Genomic DNA, 27,071 nt, shown 5'->3' on the forward strand with positions numbered 1-27,071 from the left:
TTTTTTGTGTGTGTGACTGTTTTAGAAAGTGCTCTTATATCGTTGAGAACATTATCATTGGCTCCTGTAAATGTGTGAAACTGGAATAAGAAAGTCGAACAAATTAAATGCAGTTGAAAGCAAATGCAAAGCCAGGGAACGCTATCAGCACTTTGGCGAACAAACATTATTCCAGTAATGCTAATAGAACGTTTGTTCAGAGTTATCTGGTCTTCAATGGCGTTCGTTCTTACAAATCACAAATAACTGTCCGTTAAGGTAACGATTGTCATCACTGATAATAAACACAATGTAGCGTCTGGACCACTCCAACACACAATAGATATTTTGTTAGCTAGATTTCACAAATACTTTGTAACACCCCAGGACGCCGAACAAGACCCTGGTTTCATGGTAACCCGATACATTTACAACCTTGTGGAATGCGAGCCGGCTCTCAGCTGCTTTCTCCAGAGCTAAGGGGTACAAATGCACAGGAGAAATGGACTGTTCTACTAATTAATTCATAGGAAAACCTTTCTTTGATTGAATACACATATCCTTCAGGCCATTGTGTATATTATTGCTGTTTTGTATTAATCTGTTGTATTATAGACTATTTTTATTCATGCTCTTTGTTCAGAGTTATCTGGTCTTCAATGGCGTTCGTTCTTACAAATCACAAATAACTGTCCGTTACGATAACGATTGTCATCACTGATAATAAACACAACACACAATTAGTTTCAAAGCTTTTCTATGGGAGTTAATCTGGAATATTATTTGACTACAGCAGCTGCCTTTTATGGGAATAAAATGTTGTGAGATACCTGTATGGGTAAAATATACACTTTCTAGTTGCTATCTATCTATTCTCCTTCCCTGCTCTTTTGATTTCAGGTTTACTATAGATCTAAGATTTCATTCTTTTCTTTTTTTTTCACTATCATATGTGAATTTGCTCGTGAAGTCAGTAAATAAGATATAATACATGGTATGTTGCAGCTGTTTATCTGATATAAAACCTACATGCTTTTTCAGACGTGGAAAAAATATGGATAACCCTTGAATATTTCAAACAGAGCTCAAATCCAGCTTCTCCTGAACTCCGGTGTGCTCAAGTCGTGGACTGCATCACAAGAATTTATAACCTCTTATTCTCTCTCTCTCTCTCTCTCTCTCTCTCTCTCTGACCTCCTCCTCTGTGTCTGGCAGGGGAGCCATTGCCTTTTTAGGCTGTGTTTTAATTACGGTGTAAACAGGCCGTGAGGCAGAGGATGAGAAGAGCTTCTCCAGAAGAGGTGTTTCTGTGTGTGCAGGAGCTGTGATGGGAACTATTACACACATGAGAACTTAAACGAGTGCGTTTGTACTGCTGAGAACATTATTGATCAAAGCTTCAGCTCTTTAACTGAGCATAACAGCAGCAAAATAGCTGTGGAGTCATTGAAATATAACAATGATTGTATCTCAAGGCATAAAAAGAACACATATTCTGGTGTACTCTCTCTAAGCTTATGCAAAGTCAATGCAAATCTCCTGGTAGCTGTGTGGACACATCTGGAGAATGAGAAGGGCTGCTGGAAAAAGAAAAGTGTCTGTCAAATGCTGGTTGCCATCTAGTGGGCGAACTGTCACAGGTCGCTCAAATGAATGCATATATGACAATTACACAGGAGTTAGATAAATGTGTGGAATATAATAAAGCACGTACTGCATCAGTTAAGCTCATGTGTGTTTGGATTCACATTATTCACCAGCATTGCAACTGCATTGAGATTATTTCCAAAGGATCTACATTTGTACTTATTCCATGTTTACCGACACTGATACACTGTATTTATTATTATTTTTCATTTGACCACTGAAAAGAGCCGTGAGGTTCAAACAGAGAGCAGCGTTGCTCATGCTATGAACTAATAAATGAATAAACAATGCAATGCAAGGACCAAAGAAGTTTGGTCCTTGCATTGCCCCACACAAGACTGCAAATGACTTTGTTGAAAACCCCGTATTTGATTTAAAAATAAATACATAAATACACTTTTTCTGAGGTCTTTTTCTCTGATCGCCTCCAGCACTGTGCAAACTTGTGATAGACAAACACACTCAGGTGACTCGTTAAGAGAATCAGTGTTATAGGCAGTTTAATGATATTAACAGTAGAGCTAACCGAGATCCAGTGTAACACGAGTTGATAGGAACACATGTGTTACTGATGGGCCTGTGGGATACACAAGACACAAAAGTTGGCAAACAGGTCTAGACTAATGGGTAAAAAAAATTCATAAATACAGATGCTGTCACCCATGAGAACTCCCAAGTCTGCAAGTCGAAATGAATCTAATTAGACAACCAATTAATTTCTTCTGCTCTTTATGTGCAGAAGGTGAACGGATGACTTGAACATCAGTATTAGTAGCATCGACACGTTTCAATAAACGTGGCCTACAGTACAAGGACACATGCATCTTCAATCAACAGCGTTGCATGTCAAGCAGTAGTGGCTGAAGGAACATCAAACTACACCAAACCCCGTCACATCTGAACCTGCACACACACACCATCGGTATTCTAGCCTGAATATCACATCAGCTAACTTCTACGTTTCCTAGTGTTGTTATTCGTGGCACATATAAACGCTAAAACTGTAGTGAAGGCTGAATCTTGCAAAAATCTGTTAAGAACATGTCCAGGTCACAATTCAGCACAAAAACTAAAAAATGCTCAAAGAAAATGAATTCATTTATATAATTTTATAGTCATTTTTAAATATCATTTTATTTTTACCTTTATTTATCCAGGCAAGTCACTTAAGAGCAAAATTCTTATTTACAACAATTTATTTGCTTCGTTTGATTATCATTGTGAGATTATTTTCATGAAAAGTAAGCATTTATCCCATATTCTCATTATAAAAATACATGAAAATCATGAAAATGATGTAAAAAAAATAATAATTACATTTTGGGTGGTGAAATGTGACTTTGACGTGGTCCGGGCAAGTTTTCTTAAGATTCTCCATAATCAGCACACAACCTGCTCACAAACTCTGGGAAGGATTTGGCTATAAACTCTGGCATCAGCAAGTTGCCCATCATTCATAATCATGTGCGCTGCATCAGTAGAATAAATACACAATCATAATGTAGTTGTGAGGGCATAATAAAGAAACCTCAAGTACCCTTTAACAATATACAATTAGTTGTGCTTCTAATTGCATTAAACAGACATTGTTCCCTTTAGTCAAAACAAAAATATCTAAAATAAATCTCTCATGTACATATTTAAATAAGTGCCAGCCGTTAATAGGGGTTTATTGTGTATGAAAGCTTGTTTCCACCACAGAATAAAACACAAAAAGGTCATTGTGACTTTATTGCAATTCTGAATTTACATCTCACAATTCAGATTTTTTTTTTCCTTGCAATTCGGAGAAAGAAAAAAAATCGGAATTGTGAGATAACGCGTTTATAACTTGCATTAGTGATATACTGTATACAGTAAATTCGCAATTGTGAGAAAGTCAGAATTAGCTTATTTTTTATTCCATGGTGGAAACAATTTCCATAATTATGTGCTGCTGACTAAATAAAGAACTCTATTTGACCCTTAGCCCTGCATGGTCCAAAACTGTGCATGTCTGCTGCATATGGATCAGGTGCATTCTTTGGACTTATTATATAAAAAATATTAGGTTTTCTCAATAATGAGGTTGGGAGCTGCAGGTTTTGCATAGTCCAGTCTCTGTCCGTTTGGGAAGGCTTAGGAAACTCAGAGGCACCGAGTGTTCTTTGAAGTGTCCTAGAGACCCAGAGCGGACAGGATTGACAACAGTCTTTATTGTGGAAAGTGCTGTCTGTGCTACATGGGACTGGTGTTTTGTGTCTGGTCTGTGCTCTGTTGCTTGTATATGAAGGTCAGGAGGAACAGGGCGACGTCATGGGACGTCCAGTAGGCCGTGTGTGAGGTGACAGCTGACCAATAGCGGCTCTCCACCAAACCCTCCCGAAGCTCATAGTCAATGCGATGCTCCATCTCAACTGTGACACACACAACAAGCAATCAGTATCAGAGTTCAACAGAAAGAAAGAAAGTCAAACAGGTTTGGAACAAGGGGTTGGTAAGGTTTAATGTTTTTAAATGAAATGCTCACCAAGGCTGCATTTATTTAATCAAAAATACAGTAAAAACTGTAATATTGTGGAATATTATTACAATTGTAAAATAGCTGTTTTCTATGTGAATATCAGTTAAACTGTGATATATTTCTGTGATGCGCAGCTGTATTTTCAGCATCATTCCTCCAGTCTTCAGTGTCACATGATCTTCAGAAATCAGTATAATGCGCTGATTTATTAGAAACATTTCTGATTATTATCAACGTTGAAAACAGTCGTGCTGCACAATATTTCTGTGGAAACTGATGCATTTTATTTTTCAGGATTCACAGATGAACAGAAAGTTCAGAAGAACTTTGAAATCGAAATCTTCTGTAAAATCATAAACGCCTTTACTGTCAATTTGGATCAATTTAATGCGTCCTTGATGAACAAAACTAGTTCATTTTACTGCATTAAGAGAACACAAGTGTTGGTTGTACACACCTGCTGCATCGAATGAAGAGGAGGAAGAGGATGGAGATATGGCTGAAAATGTAAAAGTGCTTTGGCCGTCCTCACTGTCACCTATCCCAGAATCCACGGCTGACGGCAGGCTGGGCGATCGAGAGAAGTGAGAGAATAAAATCCCGCTGATGCCCTTGCTGAAACTAGCAGCGCCTGCGCAAACACAAGCTTACAGATTAGCAGACAGCAATCTGAATATTACTGTATTATCTTTTCTTCTGTAATACACTTACAATGTTAGTCACAGTTTTTGCACTTCAAAATCTGCCATAATTGAGCTTATCACAGTATTTCACTCTTTGATCCCTACCAAGTAAACTTTTTTTTTGCTGCTGTGTCTTTAAGACTTCTATGTACTTCTATATACAGTAGTATAAATGTGAGCCTGCAGCACAAAAGCAGTGTTAAGTCGCTGGGGGATATTTGTAGCAATAACCAACAATACATTGTATGGGTCACAATTATACATTTTTCTTTTATGCCAAAAATCATTAGGATATTAAGTAAAGATCATGTTCCATGAAGATATTTAGTAAATCTCCTACCGTAAATATATCAAAACTTCATTTTTGATTAGTAATATGCATTGCTAAGAACTTCATTTGGACAACTTTAAAGATGATTTTCTCAATATTTAGATTTTTTTGCACCCTCAGATTCCAGATTTTTCAAATAGTTGTATCTCGGCCAAATATTATTTATTCAGCTTTCAAATCTCAATTTCAAAAAAGTATGACTTGTGAGTGGTTTTGTGGTCCAGGGTCACATTTAGTATAACTATGTGTCTCAAACTCTTTAGATAAGGGATCTCACTGAAAACATGCAAATGTGTGATTGTGTGTAATAATGTACGCATCTGCCTAAAGTCAGAAACTTGCAGAATGAGTTATTTTTGCAGCGCTGTTTCAATAAAAGCTCTTTATGGACTGGAGAAGTTATTATGAGTTCTGAAAGTAGTAGTTCAATGTAATATGTAGTCTGCCGTACCCAGTATGCTGGCCTTGCCCAGGCTGGTGATGGACTCTCCGTAGTGTCGCGTGGCCAGTACAGGTGAGCCGCTGGGACTGGAGCCGTTCTCCGTGTCGCTCGCTGCGCTCTTACTCATGTTTAGATATGTGGGTCTGATCTCATCATATGGGGTGGGGTTGATGGTGTTACACCTTCAAAACAATTCATTGAAATACAAATTCTGGCCACTCTATCCTTTAAACCAGTGATTCTCAACCAAGGCTCTGGCGCTCACAAAAAATCATCTATTATTATTGGTGCTCAGTTGTTAATAATGCTTCTTATTATCAGTGTTGTAACAGTGTTTGCTGCTTCATATTTTTGTGGAAACCATGCATTATCAAAAGTTTTGGGTAAGTACGATTTAAACTACAAACCCAATTCCAAAAAAGTTGGGACACTGTACAAACTTAATATACTTATTCGGCAAGGATGCACTGATGTTTATTGAACTGTTGTTACTGTCGGCAATGTGTGTGTGTGTCAATGTATAACTATATTAAAACATAAAATAAAAATGGTATAAACTCATAAAAATCAACATGGAAACTTGTTTCTACCTCAGTAACTTTGTTTACTGAAGCACATACAGTTCTTGAAACTTCTGGAATCATACAATTAATTATGGTTAATTAATTTAATATATTAACACTCCTAGTTTCTGTCAAATAAAAAACATTACAAAACGTACGTCAGAAATACTGAAAATATCTCAGCTTATATGATCGGGGGCTCAAATATTGGACAACAGGGAGCCGTTGAGTCAAAAAGGTTGAGAACCACTGCTTTAAACACTACTTCAAATACAACAAAATTAATAAGATACTGAAAAATCTACAAATTTTTTTTTACATTTCATAAGCATGCAAATTAATGTTACTGATTAGTACTGTATAAACTATACCCAAACAATAACATATCAAGACTCACCAGTGTATTTGCACAGGTGCGATATTGCTATAGTTCTTTAAAACAAGTGGCTCCAGTCGATAGGCCTGTGAGACAATGAAAGATATATTACAAAAAATGCCAAATGAATCACTCGCACTAGAAGTTGACAGACTGAGATGCAGTGACGTGGTCTTACCACAGGATCTGTTGGGTGGAAGATGTTGAAGAGGCGCCGGCAGATGGATTTGGGCATGATGTGGTCCTGGTCTCCGGTGTTTCCGGGCCGGATGCCTCTCAAAGCCAGAAACACAGCCAGAGGAGAACCCATGCAGAAGAAGTTCTCCACCTGCAATTCAATTAGTGAGCTTTATTATATGGCGGTACAGATGTGTTATTTGTATGATAGAGTTGATCACAACATTAAAAGGAACAGTTGACCCAAAAATGAATATTTGCTGAAAATCTCCTCACTCTCAGGTCATATGAGATGTGGATGAGTTTGTTTCTTCATCAGATGTGTAGAAATGTAGCATTGCATCAGTGTCTCAGCAATAGATGCTCTGCAGTGGATGGGTGCCGTCAGAATGAGAGTCCAGACAGCTGATAAAAACATCACAATAATCCACAGCACTCCAGTCCATCAGTGAACATCTGGAGAAGACAAAAGCTGCGTGTTTGTAAGAAACAAATCCATCATTAAGACGTTTTTAAATTAAAACCGTCCATAATCCACATTAATGCTTCCTTCAGTGAAAAAGTGCATCTCCTGTTGTCTCTCACATCAAAATCCACACACATATCTTGATTCTGATCTGTCTCAACTTTTTCACTGGAGGAAGCATTATTATGGATTATGGACTCGTATTTTAGCCGGGAGCAATTATTTATATTTAAAAACATCTCAATGATGGATTTGTTTCTTACAAACACGCAGCTTTTGTCTTCTCCAGATGTTCACTGATGGACTGGAGTGCTGTGGATTATTGTGATGTTTTTATCAGCTGTTTGGACTCTCATTCTGACGGCACCCATTCACTGCAGAGCATCCATTGCTGAGACACTGATACAATGCTACATTTCTCCAAACCTGATGAAGAAACAAACTCATCCATATCTCATATGACCTGAGGGTGAGGAGATTTTCAGCTCATTTTCATTTTTGGGTGAACTGTTCGGCACCCATTCACTTGCAGTGAGCAAGTGATGCAATGCTACATTTCTCCAGATCTGATGAAGAAACAAACTCATCTACATCTCGAATGGCCTGAGGGTGAGCACATCTTCAGCTTTTTTGGGTGAATTATTCCTTTAATGTCACTACATCACCTTAAACTTTAATGTAGGGAAGGGTGCAGGTTTTGATGCCTTCAGGCCCTGAAGTTGATCTTGCAGATCTCGTAACCTGTCACAGATACAGATTAATTAGAAGATACAAGATTTGTATTTTTTCTGAAGAATGAGTGGTGCTTGTTCAATGCGAAACTCACCGCATTACTACGCAGTTGCTTACCTTCGTGTGGTTAGTCGCACGTCCTTCAGCAGGTGGCGCTCTTCATGAGTGGTCCAGTGCAAATCTTCGCCCTCCAGCTGATCCCGGTGTTCTTGCAGACAGAAGCGCACAGGATCCCAGCCTGTCATGATATCAAAGGTGATCACGCAGCCCAGCGAGTGGGAGATGATGGACACTTTGCCGCCTCTGCTCTCAAACTCAGGGTTTCGAGAGCAGAAGAGTGAATAGAGGCGGTTGAGCTCCTGCGTCAAACCTTTAGTGATCTGGATGAATGAACATTAGAGTATATTTAAACTAAATACTTCATTCGTCAGCTTTATAGGAAGATATATAGTACTGTTTAAAAGTTTGGGGTCAGTAAGATTTAAGCAATACTTTCTTTCAGCATTAAATTGATTAAGTGACAGTAAAGACATTTATGTTACAAAAGATTTCTATTTCAAATAAATGTTATTCCTTTGTACATTTTATTCATCAAAGTATCCTGAAAAATAAAATGTATCACGGTCTCCACAAAAAAATTCGCCATCACAACTGTTTTCAATATTGCTAATAGGGATGCACCGATACCGATACTGGTCTCCTGTACTCGTACTCGTTAAAATGCCCCGATACCAAACGCCGATACCACACAGCATGTGATAAGCGCCATATTCAAACAAAGAAACACAGACAGCAGAACGGAGTTAAGGATGTCTACTACAAAGTATATGTATGCAATGAATATAATGTTAAACATTCAGTATTAACGCCTGTATAGCTGATGTGCGCGAGCTCATGAGCAAAGCATGCTGAGTGGATTGAGTGCGCGGCGGCGCAGATGCGTGAGCTTGTCGAGTGAATATATCTTTCTCACAGACATCACTGGATAGTTTGTTGTTCGGTCGGATATGTCAAAAACAAGTAAGTAAAACAATGCACAAGTTACTTAACGGTAGTTGAGAGAGAGAGAGAGAGAGAGCGCGCACACTTCTGTTGTGTGCCATAGAGCAAAAAAATGTAAAATACATTTTAACAGGCATAATTAAGTGTGAAAATAACCGAAGGATATACTGTCAAACCAAAAATTATTCAGAGACCAGATATAATTTTTGATATGTTTTTACTAGTGGGTGCAGGACACTATAGTTCATTTATGTAAGTGAGGATAGCAAAATAAAGTAAACTGTGACAAATTATACCCAAGATTTCTTCATACAGTGGACTACCAGTAAAACTGTTCAGGTTTGCATGAAGCTGTGTGACAGCACGCCCAGGAGACTATATGCTGTCATTGAGGCTAAAGGTTGCCTGACTAAGTATTGATAGCTGTGTAAATACTGTCATACTAACAGCTGTCTGAATTATTTTGGTTGATTGTAATCCATTACGTACCTTTCTATCAAAGTTATCAGACATTATCAAGCTGAATTTGTTCTGACACAGTGTAATTCTGAGTTCTTCTCATATTTTATTACCATTTTCTAAACTATAGCGAATCAACTGTGATAATGTGAGAAATGTTGAAGGTGTCGGTATCGGGCGAGTACTGGAAAAAGTGGTATCGGTGCATCCCTAATTGCTAATAATGAGCAGCAAATCAGAATATTAGAATAATTTCTGAAGATCATGTGACACTGAAGACTGGAGGAATGATGCTGAAAATACAGCTGCACATCACAGAAATACATTACACTTTAATATATATTCACATAGAAAATAGCTGTTTTAAACTGCAATAATATTTCACTACATTACAGATTTTACTGTATTTTTTATTAAATAAATGCAGCCTTGGTGAGCAGAAAAGATGTCTTTTAAAAAACATTAAAAAAATCTGACCAACCCCAAACATTTGAACGCTAGTTTAATTCCCCCAAAAATAAACATTCTGTCATTAAAAATCACCTACATGTCGTTCCAACCTCGTGTGACTTCCGTTCTCCAGTGAAACACAAAAGGAGATGGTTTGCAACATGCTAACCCCGCTCTTTTCCGTACAGTAAAAGTATATAGTAACCAGAGGCTGTCAAGCTCCAAAAAATACCATAAATGCACCTTAAAAGTTTCATAGCTTTGTGTGAGCAACTTATTAGTGCTTGACAACCACTTGTTACTACTGTATATGCCTTAATTGTGTGGAAAAGAACAGCATGAACATAATTCTGAATTTCTATACAAGACTGGAACGACGCGAGGGTGAGCAAATCCTGACAATATGTTGATAATGAATATCCGTCACCTCGTCTCTGTAGAGAGGGCTGGTGTAGTACATGATGTCCATGGCGCTGCTGTTGAGTAAATCTCTCAGGCCTCTCACTTTATCTGGTGTGATTGACTCCACTGTGTCTGCATGTGAAGAGGACAACGCTCTCAAAATATGCATACAAAGGCTAATGTATTTTTTCAATCATCATTTCGTCATTAATGTTAATGCTCGTCATTGTTTGAGCGGTTTCGTTTGCACAGCTGATAGAGGGATGAAAGATGATAAAAGAGTTCATGGCCTGTATTACATTCTCCTGCCATGTTTCTGCTCTCCGCTAAAACAGCATGTGTGTGCTTGTGAAGAAAAGGTAAAAGCACAGAGTGTGTGATAACAGCAGCTGTTCGGAGAGTGAACGCAGATAGACACGTGGTGTGGCGTCTGTCTTACCGCCGTCTAAAGCCAGTTTAGAGCGCCACTCGACCGGCAGGAACTCCACATGTTCCTCTGTTTGCTCAGCGAAGTGCTTCTCCTCCATCTTCCTCACAGCTTCCCGCAGCCTGAACACACGACAGAAAATCACACTACCCTTCAAAATGTGCACACTTTCAGTATTATTTAAAAATTGCTGTTATTGTTAACTAAAACAAAAAGTATTCAAACCATTTTAGCCAATTAGAATTAAAGCAAAAAAATTAAAGTAAAATAGGATAGAAATTTTAGAGGAAAAACAAACGCAAATTTGAAATTGCCTTGGAAATTGGAATGAAGTAGGTTATAAATCATATAACTTACTAAAACTGAAATAAAAATAAATTAAAGCTAGGCAGAAATATTAAAATGAAAACTAATAGCAGTCAATTTTTTCTTGTTAAATGATTTTACACATTTACATTTGTTTATTTGTGCATTTTGTTCAATTTCCCTGCTATTTAGATGTTATGTGTTTTTTTATTAATAAAAAGCAAAAAAAAAAAGTAAAGATAAAAGCACATACAATTACTAAAACAAAAATGAAATAATATTAATTCAAAATATTAATAATTAATTCATACTATAATAGTATGAATATGAACACATAATTCTAAAATAAAACTGAATTACAATTTTTCTGGTAATAAAGATTCTTTGAGGATGGTATTATCCTAATATTTAAAGTTACTGTCACAGTTTCTTTTCAAAGTGAGATCAATAAACATGCATTATTAGTCTATTGTGCCTGTGGTACTTTATATTGATATTATATATACAGTATATATATAAAACTTAAGGAACAAAATAAATATAAATATTTATCCTTTAAAGCAACACTACAAAAAAATATTGTCCATACAGAAAGTAAACAAAAAATTAATAAAAACAAACAAAGTAATAAAGATTTGAGTTTTTTGGGGAATTTTAATAATTACTTGTGCTTATATTTTCTGTAACAAAATGATAAGTAAAATGTAATGTAATTGTTATATGCTTTAGATTTTTAGTAATATTTTATTCAGGAAAAATCAAAGTTGGCACACCACAGCTCCAAATGTAGAAAACGATTTAATTATGTTCTCACCACAGGTGACCCTTCGAGCCTAAAAGCTCTTCATCAGACAATGTTAGGCTCGAAGCGTCACCTGTGGTGAGAACATAATTAAATCGTTTTCTACATTTGGAGCTGTGGTGTGCCAACTTTGATTTTTCCTGTTTGAAATTTTTTTGTGGTTGAGCACTTACATTGAGCTTTTGGTCGGCTGGATGTGAGCACTTTCATATTTGATTGGAATCTAATATTTTTTTTCACATTTTAAATAAGTCTTATTAGTAGCTATAAATAACCGCCTGCGTTGGTGGTATAGTGGTGAGCATAGCTGCCATCAAAAAAATTAATAAAAACAAACAAAGTAATAAAGATTTGAGTTTTTTGGGGAATTTTAATAATTACTTGTGCTTATATTTTCTGTCACAAAATGATATGTAAAATGTAATGTAATTGTTATATGCTTTAGATTTTTAGTAATATTTTATTCAGGAAAAATCAAAGTTGGCACACCACAGCTCCAAATGTAGAAAACGATTTAATTATGTTCTCACCACAGGTGACCCTTCGAGCCTAAAAGCTCTTCATCAGACAATGTTAGGCTCGAAGCGTCACCTGTGGTGAGAACATAATTAAATCGTTTTCTGCTTTTGGAGCTGTGGTGTGCCAACTTTGATTTTTCCTGTTTGAAATTTTTTTGTGGTTGAGCACTTACATTGAGCTTTTGGTCGGCTGGATGTGAGCACTTTCATATTTGATTGGAATCTAATATTTTTTTTCACATTTTAAATAAGTCTTATTAGTAGCTATAAATAACCGCCTGCGTTGGTGGTATAGTGGTGAGCATAGCTGCCATAGCTGCCTTCCAAGCAGTTGACCCGGGTTTGTTTCCCAGCCAACGCATTTCCTTTGCAGAAGACTAAGAAAGCTTCAGGCCCAGATGGTGTTTCCCCTGCCTGTCTAAAGGTCTGCGCTGACCAACTGGCCCCCATCTTTAGACAGACCTTCAACAGATCTCTGGAGCTGTGTGAAGTTTCCTGCTGCTTCAAACATGCCACCATTATCCCGGTCCCCAAAAAACCCCCAAAATCACTGGACTTAACGACTACAGACCTGTCACTCTCACGTCTGTGGTCATGAAGTCATTTGAGAGACTGGTCCTGGCCTACCTGAAGGACATCACTAGACCCTTGCTGGTTCCTCTTCAGTTTGCGTACAGAGAAAACAGGTCTGTAGATGATGCAGTCAACATGGGACTGCATTACATCCTGCAACATCTCGACAGACCTGGGAATTACGCAAGGATCCTATTTGTGGATTTCAGTTCAGCCTTCAATACCATCATGCCTGACCTTCTTTCAGACAAACTCACACAGCTCTCTGTGCCCACCAGCAACTAGTGAGGCTGGGCAAACTCACATCCAGCACTGGCGCCCCTCAGGGATGTGTGCTCTCCCCACTGCTCTTCTCCCTCAACACGAATGACTGCACTTCAAAGGACCCTTCTGTCAAGCTCCTGAAGTTTGCAAACGACACTACAGTCATCGGCCTCATCAAGGACGGAGACGAGTCTGTTTACAGACAGGTTAAAGAGCTGGCTGTCTGGTGCAATCACAACAACCTGGAGCTCAACACGCTCAAAAACAGTGGAGATGATCGTGGACTTCAGGAGGAACCCCCGACTCACCATCATGGACAGCACTGCGGCTGCAGTGGAGTCATTCAGATTCCTGGGAACCACCATCTCTCAGGACCTGAAGTGGGACACTCACATTGACTCTACTGTGAAAAAGGCCCAGCAGAGGCTGTACTTCCTTCATCAGCTCAGGAAGTTCAACCTGACACAGGAGCTGCTGAAACAGTTCTACTCGGCCGTCATTGAGTCAGTCCTGTGTTCATCTATAACTGTATGGTTTGCTACCAAATCAGACCGACACAGGAGCTGCTGAAACAGTTCTACTCGGCCGTCATTGAGTCTGTCCTGTGTTCATCTATAACTGTATGGTTTGCTACCAAATCAGACATCAGGAGACTACGTCGGACAGTCAGGACTGCTGAGAGGATTATTGGTGCCCCTCTGCCCACCCTCCAAGATCTTTACATCTCCAGAGTGAGGAAAAGGGCTGGTAAAATCACTCTGGACCCCTCACACCCAGCACACTCCCTCTTTGAACTGTTGACCTCTCGCCGGGGCTACAGAGCACTGAGCACCAAAATAGCCAGACACAAGAACAGTTTTCCCCCCAGGACTTATCCCACCTGAACAACATATAACACACCTCAGGACTGTACATCTGTGAATAACTCATCAAAACTTTCATCTGTATATAGCACATATGCACATTCACATTCTGTCTACTGACATTTTCTTTTTCTCTATATTTTATTACTATATTGTAATTTATAATTTTTATTAATATTTTTATTACCTTAAATTATATGTATGTCTGCACTACGTTTGTACTGGAAGCTCCTGACACCAAGATGAATTCCTTCTGTGTGTAAACACACTTGGCAATAAAGCTCTTTCTGATTCTGATTCTGATATAAACATCAGAACATGATGTTCTGAATAAAAACATTATTTTTCAACACCATCAGATCTTCTTCAGTAGATGAAAATGAAAATCAGTTTGAGAGCATCCTGAACATGAGACATGAGAAACACCCATTTTGTGGGAAAATGGAAAAACCAGGAGCTCTGAACATGTTTACATGAATGATTCATCTAAATGCATTCTTAATTTGCTGTATACCCTATAGCTGTTCACCACAACATGCCCACTGAGCATTAGCACTAACAGCACACCTGAGGACTCACATGCCAGTGTTTTTGATGATACGATCCTTGTCCATCTTCTGTCCAATGCCATGGACCACAAACACAATGTGTGTGGTCTGAGGGGGTTTATCGTCCAGCGAGGCCTCTTCCACAAAGCCGCGGTGCAGTCTGGTGCCACTGCTGGAGGCTGAGCACAACCACACCACACACGTTATGAGAGCTTTTTCATTAATACGGTCACACAGCACTGCTGCAACCTCCGCATCTGTGACTATATTCACAATATAGCGTGGGCTCTTGTACCTCTACTGCTTTTTATGAAAAGATTACAACATTATAAAAATATTACAGACACAAAAACACCTTAAACCATCCTACCTTGGCTACATTTGCAGATTCATTTTGTTAACATGAACGAACCGTTTTAAAACACTTGATCAACACACTTCTAAAGCATTTATTAATCTTAGATAATGTGAATTTAAACATTTACTAATATATTGTTCAAATCAAATGTTGTACATTATCAAACATGAACAAATACTGTAACAAAAGCTTTGCTCGTTGTTCGTTAATGCATTACTAATGTTAACTAATATGACCTTATTGTAAAGTATTAACAGGGTTATTCTAGTTAACTAAAACCATAAACATTGTTACTCGTGTTACTTGGAATAAATTAATAAAAAACTTAAGAAATTTGTAATAAAATATAAAACTTTTTTGGTCACACTTTAGTTTAGGGACCAATTCTCACTATTAACTAACTATTAACTATGACTTTTGTCTCTCCTATAAACTCCTGATTTGCTGATTATTAATAGTAAGGTAGTTGTTAAGTTTAGGTATGGGGTACAGATTAATGGATCTAAAATATGATCATGTAGAATAAGGCATTAACATGTGCTTTATAAGCACTAATAAACAGCCAATATGCTAGTAATATGCATGCTAATATGCAACTAGTTAATAGTGAGAACTGGTCCTAAACCAAAGTGTTACCACTATATATATATATATATATATGATTCGTTCACTTTCAGAATAAAACTGTCCTGATAATTTACTCTCCCCCATGTCATCCAAGATGTTCATGTCTTTTTGTCTTCAGTCGCAAAGAAATTAAGGCTTTTGAGGAAAACATTCCAGGATTTTTCTCCATATAATGGACTTCAATGGGGACCAACGGGCTGAATGTCCAAATTGCAGTTATAGAGCAGCTTCAAAGAGCTCGACACGATCCCAGCCGAGGAATAAGTGTCTTATCTAGCGAAACGATCAGTCAAAAAAATAAAAATGTATATACTTTTTAACCACAAATGCACATCTTGCACTAGCTGGACTTCACGCAGTGCGTAATCCCATTGGAAAGCCCGTTGGTCACCACTGAAGTCCATTATATGGAGAAAACTCCTGGAATGTTTTCCTCAAAAACCTTCATTTCTTTGTGACATCTTGGGTGACATGGGGGAGAGTAAATTATCAGGAAATGTTTATTTCCTTTAAAAAAAAATGAAGAAAAAAAACCCAGAATAAAACCTAAGCAGACATTTTTTTTTTTTTTACAAAATGACAAAAACACACAACACAATTACTGTAACATTAACTAAAATATAAAATGAAAAAAACTGATTTAAAATATTAATAAAAACTATAATAGTATCCCAGTGATACAAAAATTACACTGCCACCATATTATCAGAAAGGCCGTTCGTTCTATGCAAGTTCTGAGAGTTTGAATAGTTTTAAAATAAATTTTACAAAACGTATCCAGAAATACAGCTGGGATTGATCAGTGAGATGATGCCTGTGTGCACGTCCACTCACCTTTAGAGAAGCCCAGCTTCTGCGTGACAGTGCGTGCGATCTTAGACGTGGTGGCGTCACTATACAGATACACCTCATCCACGCTGTACCAGTCCACATGATTGCGGCTCAACTGCAGACTGTGAATGGCTGGACGGTGAAATGTGGACAGCGTTTAGGAAAGCAGACGACACTCATTTCTTTCACAGACATGGCTATGTATTAGCACACATCACTGTTCACGTTACAGAGTAAATGACTATAGGAAGCCATGAAACTACAGGAAGCAGATAGTGGCTTTTCAGTGCACAGACGCGTCTGGATTTTAATCAGTGAATGACAGTGCTTAGGCAGTAAAGTATTCCATACAGAGAGCACACTGAAAAGCCATCTGTCACTCTCTCTTACAGAGAGATATGAACAGAGAAATGGATCTGGCTAGAGGATCGAAATGGGAAAATCTATGGGAAAAGACATGCTGGATGGTTTAAATGTACACTTATATTAATTATTTGGTACAAATTACAATTACATTACTTGGAGTCAAATTACAGAGGGGGAAAATAAGTAACTTTAACAACATTAAAAATTCCAGCATTATTGTTTGGCATTATTTTATTCTTAGGCAGAGACTGATAGGTCTATTAGTAAAATCTGTTGACTTTAGCATTCATTGTTGCATTATATTCCAATGGTGGCACTTTTTGCATTTTTCCCCAAATGTTTTCTTACCTGTAACTCAAGAAGTATTACAGATATCTTAAAATCCATTGAGAATTTGGTTCTTAACAACCCTTTCTTTTGTCATTTTCCTTTTTAAGGCCCTATGTGATTCAGTTCTGATAACAGGGATCTCACTGTGGCTCCATGTGTAAATAGTTTTCAGTTGTCAAAAACCAAATGTGGGTCACTTTCCCTACAGCTTTGCATTACGTTCCTGTAACTCATGCGGCATTGTTGAATTTGACCCATTTTCAATGGTCGAAAACCAAATGTAGGTCACTTTGCATACAGCTGATACATATGCAAACTCTGGAAAAATAATATTTTTGAAATTGTCCTCAGACATTCATCTTTGAAATGAAAAAAAAAAAAAAAGTATTAGCTGTGTGCAAAGTGACCCACATTTGAATATGTTTACAATTGAACAATTTACTCATGGAGCCACAATGAGATCCCCACATCTCTGGAAATTAAGATGTCTTTAATATTTCTTGAGTTACAGGCATGAAAAAAATTAACCAATTTTTGAACTCACCATTGCCATATAATGCAACAAGGATTTCTATAGTCTAAAGATTTTACAAATACACCTACCAATCTCTGTGCAAAAAGAAAATAATGATGTTGCCATCTTCCTAAAGTCATTTCACCCCCCGTAATTTGGCCCTAAATCTCAGGTGAAAATTTTGATCCTCCTCTACAAAATACTGAATTACTCCATCATTACTCATGTCAGTAACACTTCATCTCACTAGTAACTAGTTGCTTATTAGCATGCATATTACTAGCATATTGGCTGTTTATTAGTACTTCTAAAGCACATATTAACACCTTATTCTACATGATCATATTTTAGATCCTTTAATCTGTACCCCATACCTAAACTTAACAACTACCTTACTATTAATAATCAGCAAATCAGGAGTTTATTGAGACAAAAGTCATAGTTAATAGTTAGTTAATAGTGAGAATTGGTCCCTAAACTAAAGTGTGACCCTCATGTCATTTAATATGTTGGCGTTCTTCTTCATTTATGTATTTCTTTCAACAATTTTGGAATAACACTGAACGACCCTCTTGTAGCTATACTTCCAAAAATGTGTGTATTTTAACACTGCAATGCTTTTCTCCATAGACTTCCATTGTAAGTTTAATACCGTAAACTTGGTGATTTACTGGTAATTTTGCACATTTCTAAATTCACCCGGTTTTAAACTGTGTTCACTATGATAAATCGAAATATATCTTGTCTGTACTCAGCATCATGCTCTAACACTGACCGTAAGTCCAGTGCAGTGATGGATCTGGATAAGAACAATGGACTGATGATTGGCAGGTTCTGTTCTCTTTAACTGCAATGATTTCTACAGTCCAGTGTCAAGTAACCGTCTCTCTATCAATCTTATCTGTGCAAGTGAGGACATTCGGAGGACAGCGGGGTGATAAAATCTGAGTCGAGTTTCCTGATAGACTCACATTTATCTACTGAGGACATCTTTCAATCCGAGCTCTAAATAGGATCTTCAAGATTGTATTTCGTAATCTACAATAACAAAGCGACAAAAGATAAATTTTTGAACTAAAGATCAAAATATTAATATATTAATAGCCTAGCACCATCTTACTGAATGGAGTGAACAAGGCTGTTTTATAAAAGCAAACAATGGGCAAAAGCCAATAAGCCAATGGCAAAGTGTATGATGAAAATCTAAAAATGGCCTAACATTGGCCGAATAATTGGTTCACTCACTGGGGGTTGCATGACACTAGTGTAAGAGTATTTGAGTTTGAAAACTCGCTGTTTCCCAGAGAAAACTCAATGGAAGCATGTAGAACTACTCTATTGACCTACATACAAAACATGAGCCCATTACGGTGCCAGGAGCCGAACTAAAGGTACTCGGGGTCCCAATAAAGGACAGATTATTCTTAAATGGCTATCGAGGGCCTCGGGAATCTGTAGAATAGATTATATTTGATGGATAAACAACCTCAAAACAGAACACGTTGCATTACATGTTCATGATAAATGGAGTAGTGGAGTATTAGAGCAGGACCAACTTAATCTGGAGGGATTACGAGGCCAACTTAGGTTTACAGGACTCGTGTCAGAAAACAGCCTGTCAGGATTTTTGAGCGGCAACAGGCACTTGGTTTTCCACATGTATTTTAAAGGATATGCCTCTCTCTAGCCATGGCTGTGAATTTAACAGAATATCTCAAAAACTATTTGTGGATAAAGCAGCATTTGTCAAGAGTAATAAATCTTTTGCTCAATGTAATAAATGACTCACAGCTTAGATCACGCAAACAAAACACTTTTACGACTCATGTTTGCACAAATGTAGCGGCAGATTCCTCATGTTTGGGAAGGACAGCGTATCAGGCAGTTGAGAGGTAAATGTAGCGTATCATTTTAGTGACACATTTTCAGTCATTACTTTTTTGATTCACATCAAAGAATTTATTTGCTTAAAAAAAAGAAGAAGAAATAGAGGGCATCAATGACTGACAGTTGATATCTTGCTCTAAAATGACCTGGTGTTTTAGGATGCATGTCTGTAAATGAACTGTTGCTGGACATCTGTAATGTTTGTCATCAATTTATGTAGGAGTAGCAAATTACTGAATATAGGAAATTTACCTAACACAAAATATGTGACCCTGGACCACAAAACCAGTCATAAGGGTCAATTTTTTAAAATAGAGATTTATACATCATCTGAAAGCTGAATAAATAATCTTTCCATTGATGTATGGTTTGTTAGGATCGGACAATATTTGGCTGAGATACAACTATTTGAAAATCTGGAATCTGAGGGTGCAAAAAAAATCGAAATATTGAGAAAATCATCTTTAAAGTTGTTCAAATGAAGTTCTTAGCAATGCATATTACTAATAAAAAATGAAGTTTTGATATATTTACGGTAAGAAATTTACAAAATATCTTCATGGAACATGATCTTTACTTAATATCCTAATGATTTTTGGCATAAAAGAAAAATCTATAATTTTGGCCCATACAATGTATTGTTGGCTATTGCTACAAATATACCCCAGCGACTTAACACTGCTTTTGTGCTGCAGGGTCACAAATATGTCTGTACGCATGTAACTATGCATACATAATTATGCAAATTTAAAATATGAGCATATATATATATATATATATAGAGAGAGAGAGAGAGAGATTATTAGGAGAAACAGATAATATACAACAAATACTAGAATATGAGTCAGTAATACCATATTGCATTCAATTTACGGCCGTATCCTGTTACACTAGCAACAGTCTAAGTCTTAACTTGGTAATTAATAGTGGTGTCTGGTAAAAATAACGCATGAAACAAAGTTTTGATTTAAAGATGACTATGTTTGTGAACTATTGGCCTTGGTTTTTATCAGTTAGAAATAACATAAAATAATTACTTTTTTTAAGTTGGAAAAAAAAAACATTCTACAAGAAAATACTATTTCAGTCTTGTTCATTTCAACGTGTCACTTGCTGTTTCTTTGTAATTATTTGTGACATTTTTTTCAATCAGTCAATCCTACACCAAATTTCCGTGCACAACTAGGCACAATTCAAAGAACAGGTCTGTGATTAAATAAACTTTAACACGAGACACAATGCATGTATCTGAAACACTGCTTTAGGCATTTTGGATACATCCGATTCTAAATATAGTAGCTTAATGAGGAAAAAAGGTAAAGTGGAACACGAGGGCCAAAAAGAACAACACTTTTATGAATCTGGGTGTAAAGCTAATGCGAGGGCTCTAATGAGCAAAGGTGGGAAAAGAGACTCAGCATCTACAAGGAGTAAAAATTGAAGGTTGTAGTACCTTGGCATCGCTTTCGCTTGTGACTTTTAGCACTCGTCTGATATCCACTCCATTTGAATAGAAAGGCGAGGTAGAATGGGGGGAAATGGGAAAGAACTAACAAACCAAAAAACAGTAAGTGGTCACATTATTGGGAATGTCACTTATCTATACCACTATATCACTGTAACACGAAGCTTTAGTTTTAATAAAAACCCACAGCATTATGAGACTGCATTGTACTCTATATAACATTCAACTCAAAATACAATGCCATCAAAATGCATCAAATCTCAGCAGCACACTTAAGCAGGAAAGGCAATAACATCTACTAGACCCACCCGTGATAGTAACACATGAAAACTATGCTTCTCACATCCTTATAAGGGTCTTTTTTAAGGATTTTAAAGTGAAAGCATGTGCATTACCAAAACTAGATTAAGACAAATCACCGTTAGTGCATTGTGCTTGTGTGACATAAATAAGATTTAACAAGTAACTGCAGAGAACTGCTAAATATGCAGTGCAATAAATGGCAAGGAGAGTATCTCCAGTACTTCCATAAGAAAACAGTAGAAACATTGCTGATATTATACAGCTCCTGCACACAGACAATTCCAGCAGCTGTGAAGCATCTAAAACTTTCTTAGTTTTAAGACTTAACTAAAATACAGACCTTAATCAGAAAATAGGATCCTATTCCTAAATGATTCAGTGAAACCTTTTAGATGCTATTTTACAGAGAGCAATCGCTCCTTTGTGAGGCTGTATTATTTATTGTCCTTCCCTCCCTTTATTTCTTACACACAAACCAATACAGAACTTTTCTCTCCCTTTTCAATAAACCCAAGTCATGAACACCAACACAGTTTTTGCAGACGCTTTATTTTATTCCTTGGGGAAAATAAAGGCTGCAAGTCTGCATTTGTAAAATAGATTTTTACACTATAATGTCTCAAACACACGATTTGTAGCATATAATAAAAATTGTTTTGCATAATTATTTGAAAAAATTATCATATCTCAGTTTAACACGCAAATTAAATTATAAGTAAGCTACTGGCATGTCTGACTTTTTTAAGATTGTAAACACTGACTCTTTTGAACACTGAGCCACACCAAAATCTGTGTCATGTGTAATGAAAAGTGTGATGCTCAGCATGAAACTGCTGTTAAAATGGACTGAAAATAAAAGAAGCTACAACCGAATGACTCAAGACTAAGACTAACTTAGGTCCCAGTACAGAACCCTGTGGGGCTTCATCATCGATTATTCAACAGAATTGCTTATTCAATAGAATCTGCTATACTGTGAAAGTGCAGATGACAAGATTTGGACTGAGGTTCACTCACTGGGGGTTGCATGACACTAGTGTAAGAGTATTTGAGTTTGAAAACTCGCTGTTTCCCAGAGAAAACTCAATGGAAGCATGTAGAACTACTCTATTGACCTACATACAAAACATGAGCCCATTACGGTGCCAGGAGCCGAACTAAAGGTACTCGGGGTCCCAATAAAGGACAGATTATTCTTAAATGGCTATCGAGGGCCTCGGGAATCTGTAGAATAGATTATATTTGATGGATAAACAACCTCAAAACAGAACACGTTGCATTACATGTTCATGATAAATGGAGTAGTGGAGTATTAGAGCAGGACCAACTTAATCTGGAGGGATTACGAGGCCAACTTAGGTTTACAGGACTCGTGTCAGAAAACAGCCTGTCAGGATTTTTGAGCGGCAACAGGCACTTGGTTTTCCACATGTATTTTAAAGGATATGCCTCTCTCTAGCCATGGCTGTGAATTTAACAGAATATCTCAAAAACTATTTGTGGATAAAGCAGCATTTGTCAAGAGTAATAAATCTTTTGCTCAATGTAATAAATGACTCACAGCTTAGATCACGCAAACAAAACACTTTTACGACTCATGTTTGCACAAATGTAGCGGCAGATTCCTCATGTTTGGGAAGGACAGCGTATCAGGCAGTTGAGAGGTAAATGTAGCGTATCATTTTAGTGACACATTTTCAGTCATTACTTTTTTGATTCACATCAAAGAATTTATTTGCTTAAAAAAAAGAAGAAGAAATAGAGGGCATCAATGACTGACAGTTGATATCTTGCTCTAAAATGACCTGGTGTTTTAGGATGCATGTCTGTAAATGAACTGTTGCTGGACATCTGTAATGTTTGTCATCAATTTATGTAGGAGTAGCAAATTACTGAATATAGGAAATTTACCTAACACAAAATATGTGACCCTGGACCACAAAACCAGTCATAAGGGTCAAAAGTCATTTCACCCCCCGTAATTTGGCCCTAAATCTCAGGTGAAAATTTTGATCCTCCTCTACAAAATACTGAATTACTCCATCATTACTCATGTCAGTAACACTTCATCTCACTAGTAACTAGTTGCTTATTAGCATGCATATTACTAGCATATTGGCTGTTTATTAGTACTTCTAAAGCACATATTAACACCTTATTCTACATGATCATATTTTAGATCCTTTAATCTGTACCCCATACCTAAACTTAACAACTACCTTACTATTAATAATCAGCAAATCAGGAGTTTATTGAGACAAAAGTCATAGTTAATAGTTAGTTAATAGTGAGAATTGGTCCCTAAACTAAAGTGTGACCCTCATGTCATTTAATATGTTGGCGTTCTTCTTCATTTATGTATTTCTTTCAACAATTTTGGAATAACACTGAACGACCCTCTTGTAGCTATACTTCCAAAAATGTGTGTATTTTAACACTGCAATGCTTTTCTCCATAGACTTCCATTGTAAGTTTAATACCGTAAACTTGGTGATTTACTGGTAATTTTGCACATTTCTAAATTCACCCGGTTTTAAACTGTGTTCACTATGATAAATCGAAATATATCTTGTCTGTACTCAGCATCATGCTCTAACACTGACCGTAAGTCCAGTGCAGTGATGGATCTGGATAAGAACAATGGACTGATGATTGGCAGGTTCTGTTCTCTTTAACTGCAATGATTTCTACAGTCCAGTGTCAAGTAACCGTCTCTCTATCAATCTTATCTGTGCAAGTGAGGACATTCGGAGGACAGCGGGGTGATAAAATCTGAGTCGAGTTTCCTGATAGACTCACATTTATCTACTGAGGACATCTTTCAATCCGAGCTCTAAATAGGATCTTCAAGATTGTATTTCGTAATCTACAATAACAAAGCGACAAAAGATCAATTTTTGAACTAAAGATCAAAATATTAATAGAGGACCACCCTAGCACCATCTTACTGAATGGAGTGAACAAGGCTGTTTTATAAAAGCAAACAATGGGCAAAAGCCAATGGGCAACAAGCAAAGTGTATGATGAAAATCTAAAAATGGCCTAACATTGGCCGAATAATTGGTTCACTCACTGGGGGTTGCATGACACTAGTGTAAGAGTATTTGAGTTTGAAAACTCGCTGTTTCCCAGAGAAAACTCAATGGAAGCATGTAGAACTACTCTATTGACCTACATACAAAACATGAGCCCATTACGGTGCCAGGAGCCGAACTAAAGGTACTCGGGGTCCCAATAAAGGACAGATTATTCTTAAATGGCTATCGAGGGCCTCGGGAATCTGTAGAATAGATTATATTTGATGGATAAACAACCTCAAAACAGAACACGTTGCATTACATGTTCATGATAAATGGAGTAGTGGAGTATTAGAGCAGGACCAACTTAATCTGGAGGGATTACGAGGCCAACTTAGGTTTACAGGACTCGTGTCAGAAAACAGCCTGTCAGGATTTTTGAGCGGCAACAGGCACTTGGTTTTCCGCATGTATTTTAAAGGATATGCCTCTCTCTAGCCATGGCTGTGAATTTAACAGAATATCTCAAAAACTATTTGTGGATAAAGCAGCATTTGTCAAGAGTAATAAATCTTTTGCTCAATGTAATAAATGACTCACAGCTTAGATCACGCAAACAAAACACTTTTACGACTCATGTTTGCACAAATGTAGCGGCAGATTCCTCATGTTTGGGAAGGACAGCGTATCAGGCAGTTGAGAGGTAAATGTAGCGTATCATTTTAGTGACACATTTTCAGTCATTACTTTTTTGATTCACATCAAAGAATTTATTTGCTTAAAAAAAAGAAGAAGAAATAGAGGGCATCAATGACTGACAGTTGATATCTTGCTCTAAAATGACCTGGTGTTTTAGGATGCATGTCTGTAAATGAACTGTTGCTGGACATCTGTAATGTTTGTCATCAATTTATGTAGGAGTAGCAAATTACTGAATATAGGAAATTTACCTAACACAAAATATGTGACCCTGGACCACAAAACCAGTCATAAGGGTCAATTTTTTAAAATAGAGATTTATACATCATCTGAAAGCTGAATAAATAATCTTTCCATTGATGTATGGTTTGTTAGGATCGGACAATATTTGGCTGAGATACAACTATTTGAAAATCTGGAATCTGAGGGTGCAAAAAAAATCGAAATATTGAGAAAATCATCTTTAAAGTTGTTCAAATGAAGTTCTTAGCAATGCATATTACTAATAAAAAATGAAGTTTTGATATATTTACGGTAAGAAATTTACAAAATATCTTCATGGAACATGATCTTTACTTAATATCCTAATGATTTTTGGCATAAAAGAAAAATCTATAATTTTGGCCCATACAATGTATTGTTGGCTATTGCTACAAATATACCCCAGCGACTTAACACTGCTTTTGTGCTGCAGGGTCACAAATATGTCTGTACGCATGTAACTATGCATACATAATTATGCAAATTTAAAATATGAGCATATATATATATATATATATAGAGAGAGAGAGAGAGAGATTATTAGGAGAAACAGATAATATACAACAAATACTAGAATATGAGTCAGTAATACCATATTGCATTCAATTTACGGCCGTATCCTGTTACACTAGCAACAGTCTAAGTCTTAACTTGGTAATTAATAGTGGTGTCTGGTAAAAATAACGCATGAAACAAAGTTTTGATTTAAAGATGACTATGTTTGTGAACTATTGGCCTTGGTTTTTATCAGTTAGAAATAACATAAAATAATTACTTTTTTTAAGTTGGAAAAAAAAAACATTCTACAAGAAAATACTATTTCAGTCTTGTTCATTTCAACGTGTCACTTGCTGTTTCTTTGTAATTATTTGTGACATTTTTTTCAATCAGTCAATCCTACACCAAATTTCCGTGCACAACTAGGCACAATTCAAAGAACAGGTCTGTGATTAAATAAACTTTAACACGAGACACAATGCATGTATCTGAAACACTGCTTTAGGCATTTTGGATACATCCGATTCTAAATATAGTAGCTTAATGAGGAAAAAAGGTAAAGTGGAACATGAGGGCCAAAAAGAACAACACTTTTATGAATCTGGGTGTAAAGCTAATGCGAGGGCTCTAATGAGCAAAGGTGGGAAAAGAGACTCAGCATCTACAAGGAGTAAAAATTGAAGGTTGTAGTACCTTGGCATCGCTTTCGCTTGTGACTTTTAGCACTCGTCTGATATCCACTCCATTTGAATAGAAAGGCGAGGTAGAATGGGGGGAAATGGGAAAGAACTAACAAACCAAAAAACAGTAAGTGGTCACATTATTGGGAATGTCACTTATCTATACCACTATATCACTGTAACACGAAGCTTTAGTTTTAATAAAAACCCACAGCATTATGAGACTGCATTGTACTCTATATAAATGTTCATTTCAACGTGTCACTTGCTGTTTCTTTGTAATTATTTGTGACATTTTTTTCAATCAGTCAATCCTACACCAAATTTCCGTGCACAACTAGGCACAATTCAAAGAACAGGTCTGTGATTAAATAAACTTTAACACGAGACACAATGCATGTATCTGAAACACTGCTTTAGGTATTTTGGATACATCCGATTCTAAATATAGTAGCTTAATGAGGAAAAAAGGTAAAGTGGAACACGAGGGCCAAAAAGAACAACACTTTTATGAATCTGGGTGTAAAGCTAATGCGAGGGCTCTAATGAGCAAAGGTGGGAAAAGAGACTCAGCATCTACAAGGAGTAAAAATTGAAGGTTGTAGTACCTTGGCATCGCTTTCGCTTGTGACTTTTAGCACTCGTCTGATATCCACTCCATTTGAATAGAAAGGCGAGGTAGAATGGGGGGAAATGGGAAAGAACTAACAAACCAAAAAACA

General features: G+C 36.9%; 1 protein-coding gene across 1 annotated transcript in view; it reads right to left on the bottom strand.

The window, feature by feature from the left end:
• Positions 1–3,402: 3,402 nt before the first annotated feature.
• LOC107589766 (phospholipase DDHD1-like) overlaps positions 3,403–27,071 on the bottom strand; it is a 29,403-nt gene continuing 5,734 nt past the window's right edge. Inside the window, exons 3-14 of the mRNA XM_016278293.1 lie at positions 26,958–27,053; positions 16,333–16,461; positions 14,545–14,692; positions 10,652–10,761; positions 10,238–10,344; positions 8,017–8,279; positions 7,833–7,908; positions 6,703–6,852; positions 6,546–6,610; positions 5,595–5,767; positions 4,587–4,760; positions 3,403–4,022 (exon numbers count right to left, since the gene is read on the bottom strand). Coding sequence (XP_016133779.1) covers positions 3,844–4,022; positions 4,587–4,760; positions 5,595–5,767; positions 6,546–6,610; positions 6,703–6,852; positions 7,833–7,908; positions 8,017–8,279; positions 10,238–10,344; positions 10,652–10,761; positions 14,545–14,692; positions 16,333–16,461; positions 26,958–27,053 — 1,670 coding nt within the window. The 3' untranslated portion in view covers positions 3,403–3,843. The remainder of the gene's footprint in view (positions 4,023–4,586; positions 4,761–5,594; positions 5,768–6,545; positions 6,611–6,702; positions 6,853–7,832; positions 7,909–8,016; positions 8,280–10,237; positions 10,345–10,651; positions 10,762–14,544; positions 14,693–16,332; positions 16,462–26,957; positions 27,054–27,071) is intronic.

Source organism: Sinocyclocheilus grahami, unplaced genomic scaffold (assembly GCF_001515645.1).
Source record: "Sinocyclocheilus grahami isolate Dianchi unplaced genomic scaffold, SAMN03320097.WGS_v1.1 scaffold120.1, whole genome shotgun sequence".
Lineage (NCBI taxonomy): Eukaryota > Metazoa > Chordata > Actinopteri > Cypriniformes > Cyprinidae > Sinocyclocheilus > Sinocyclocheilus grahami.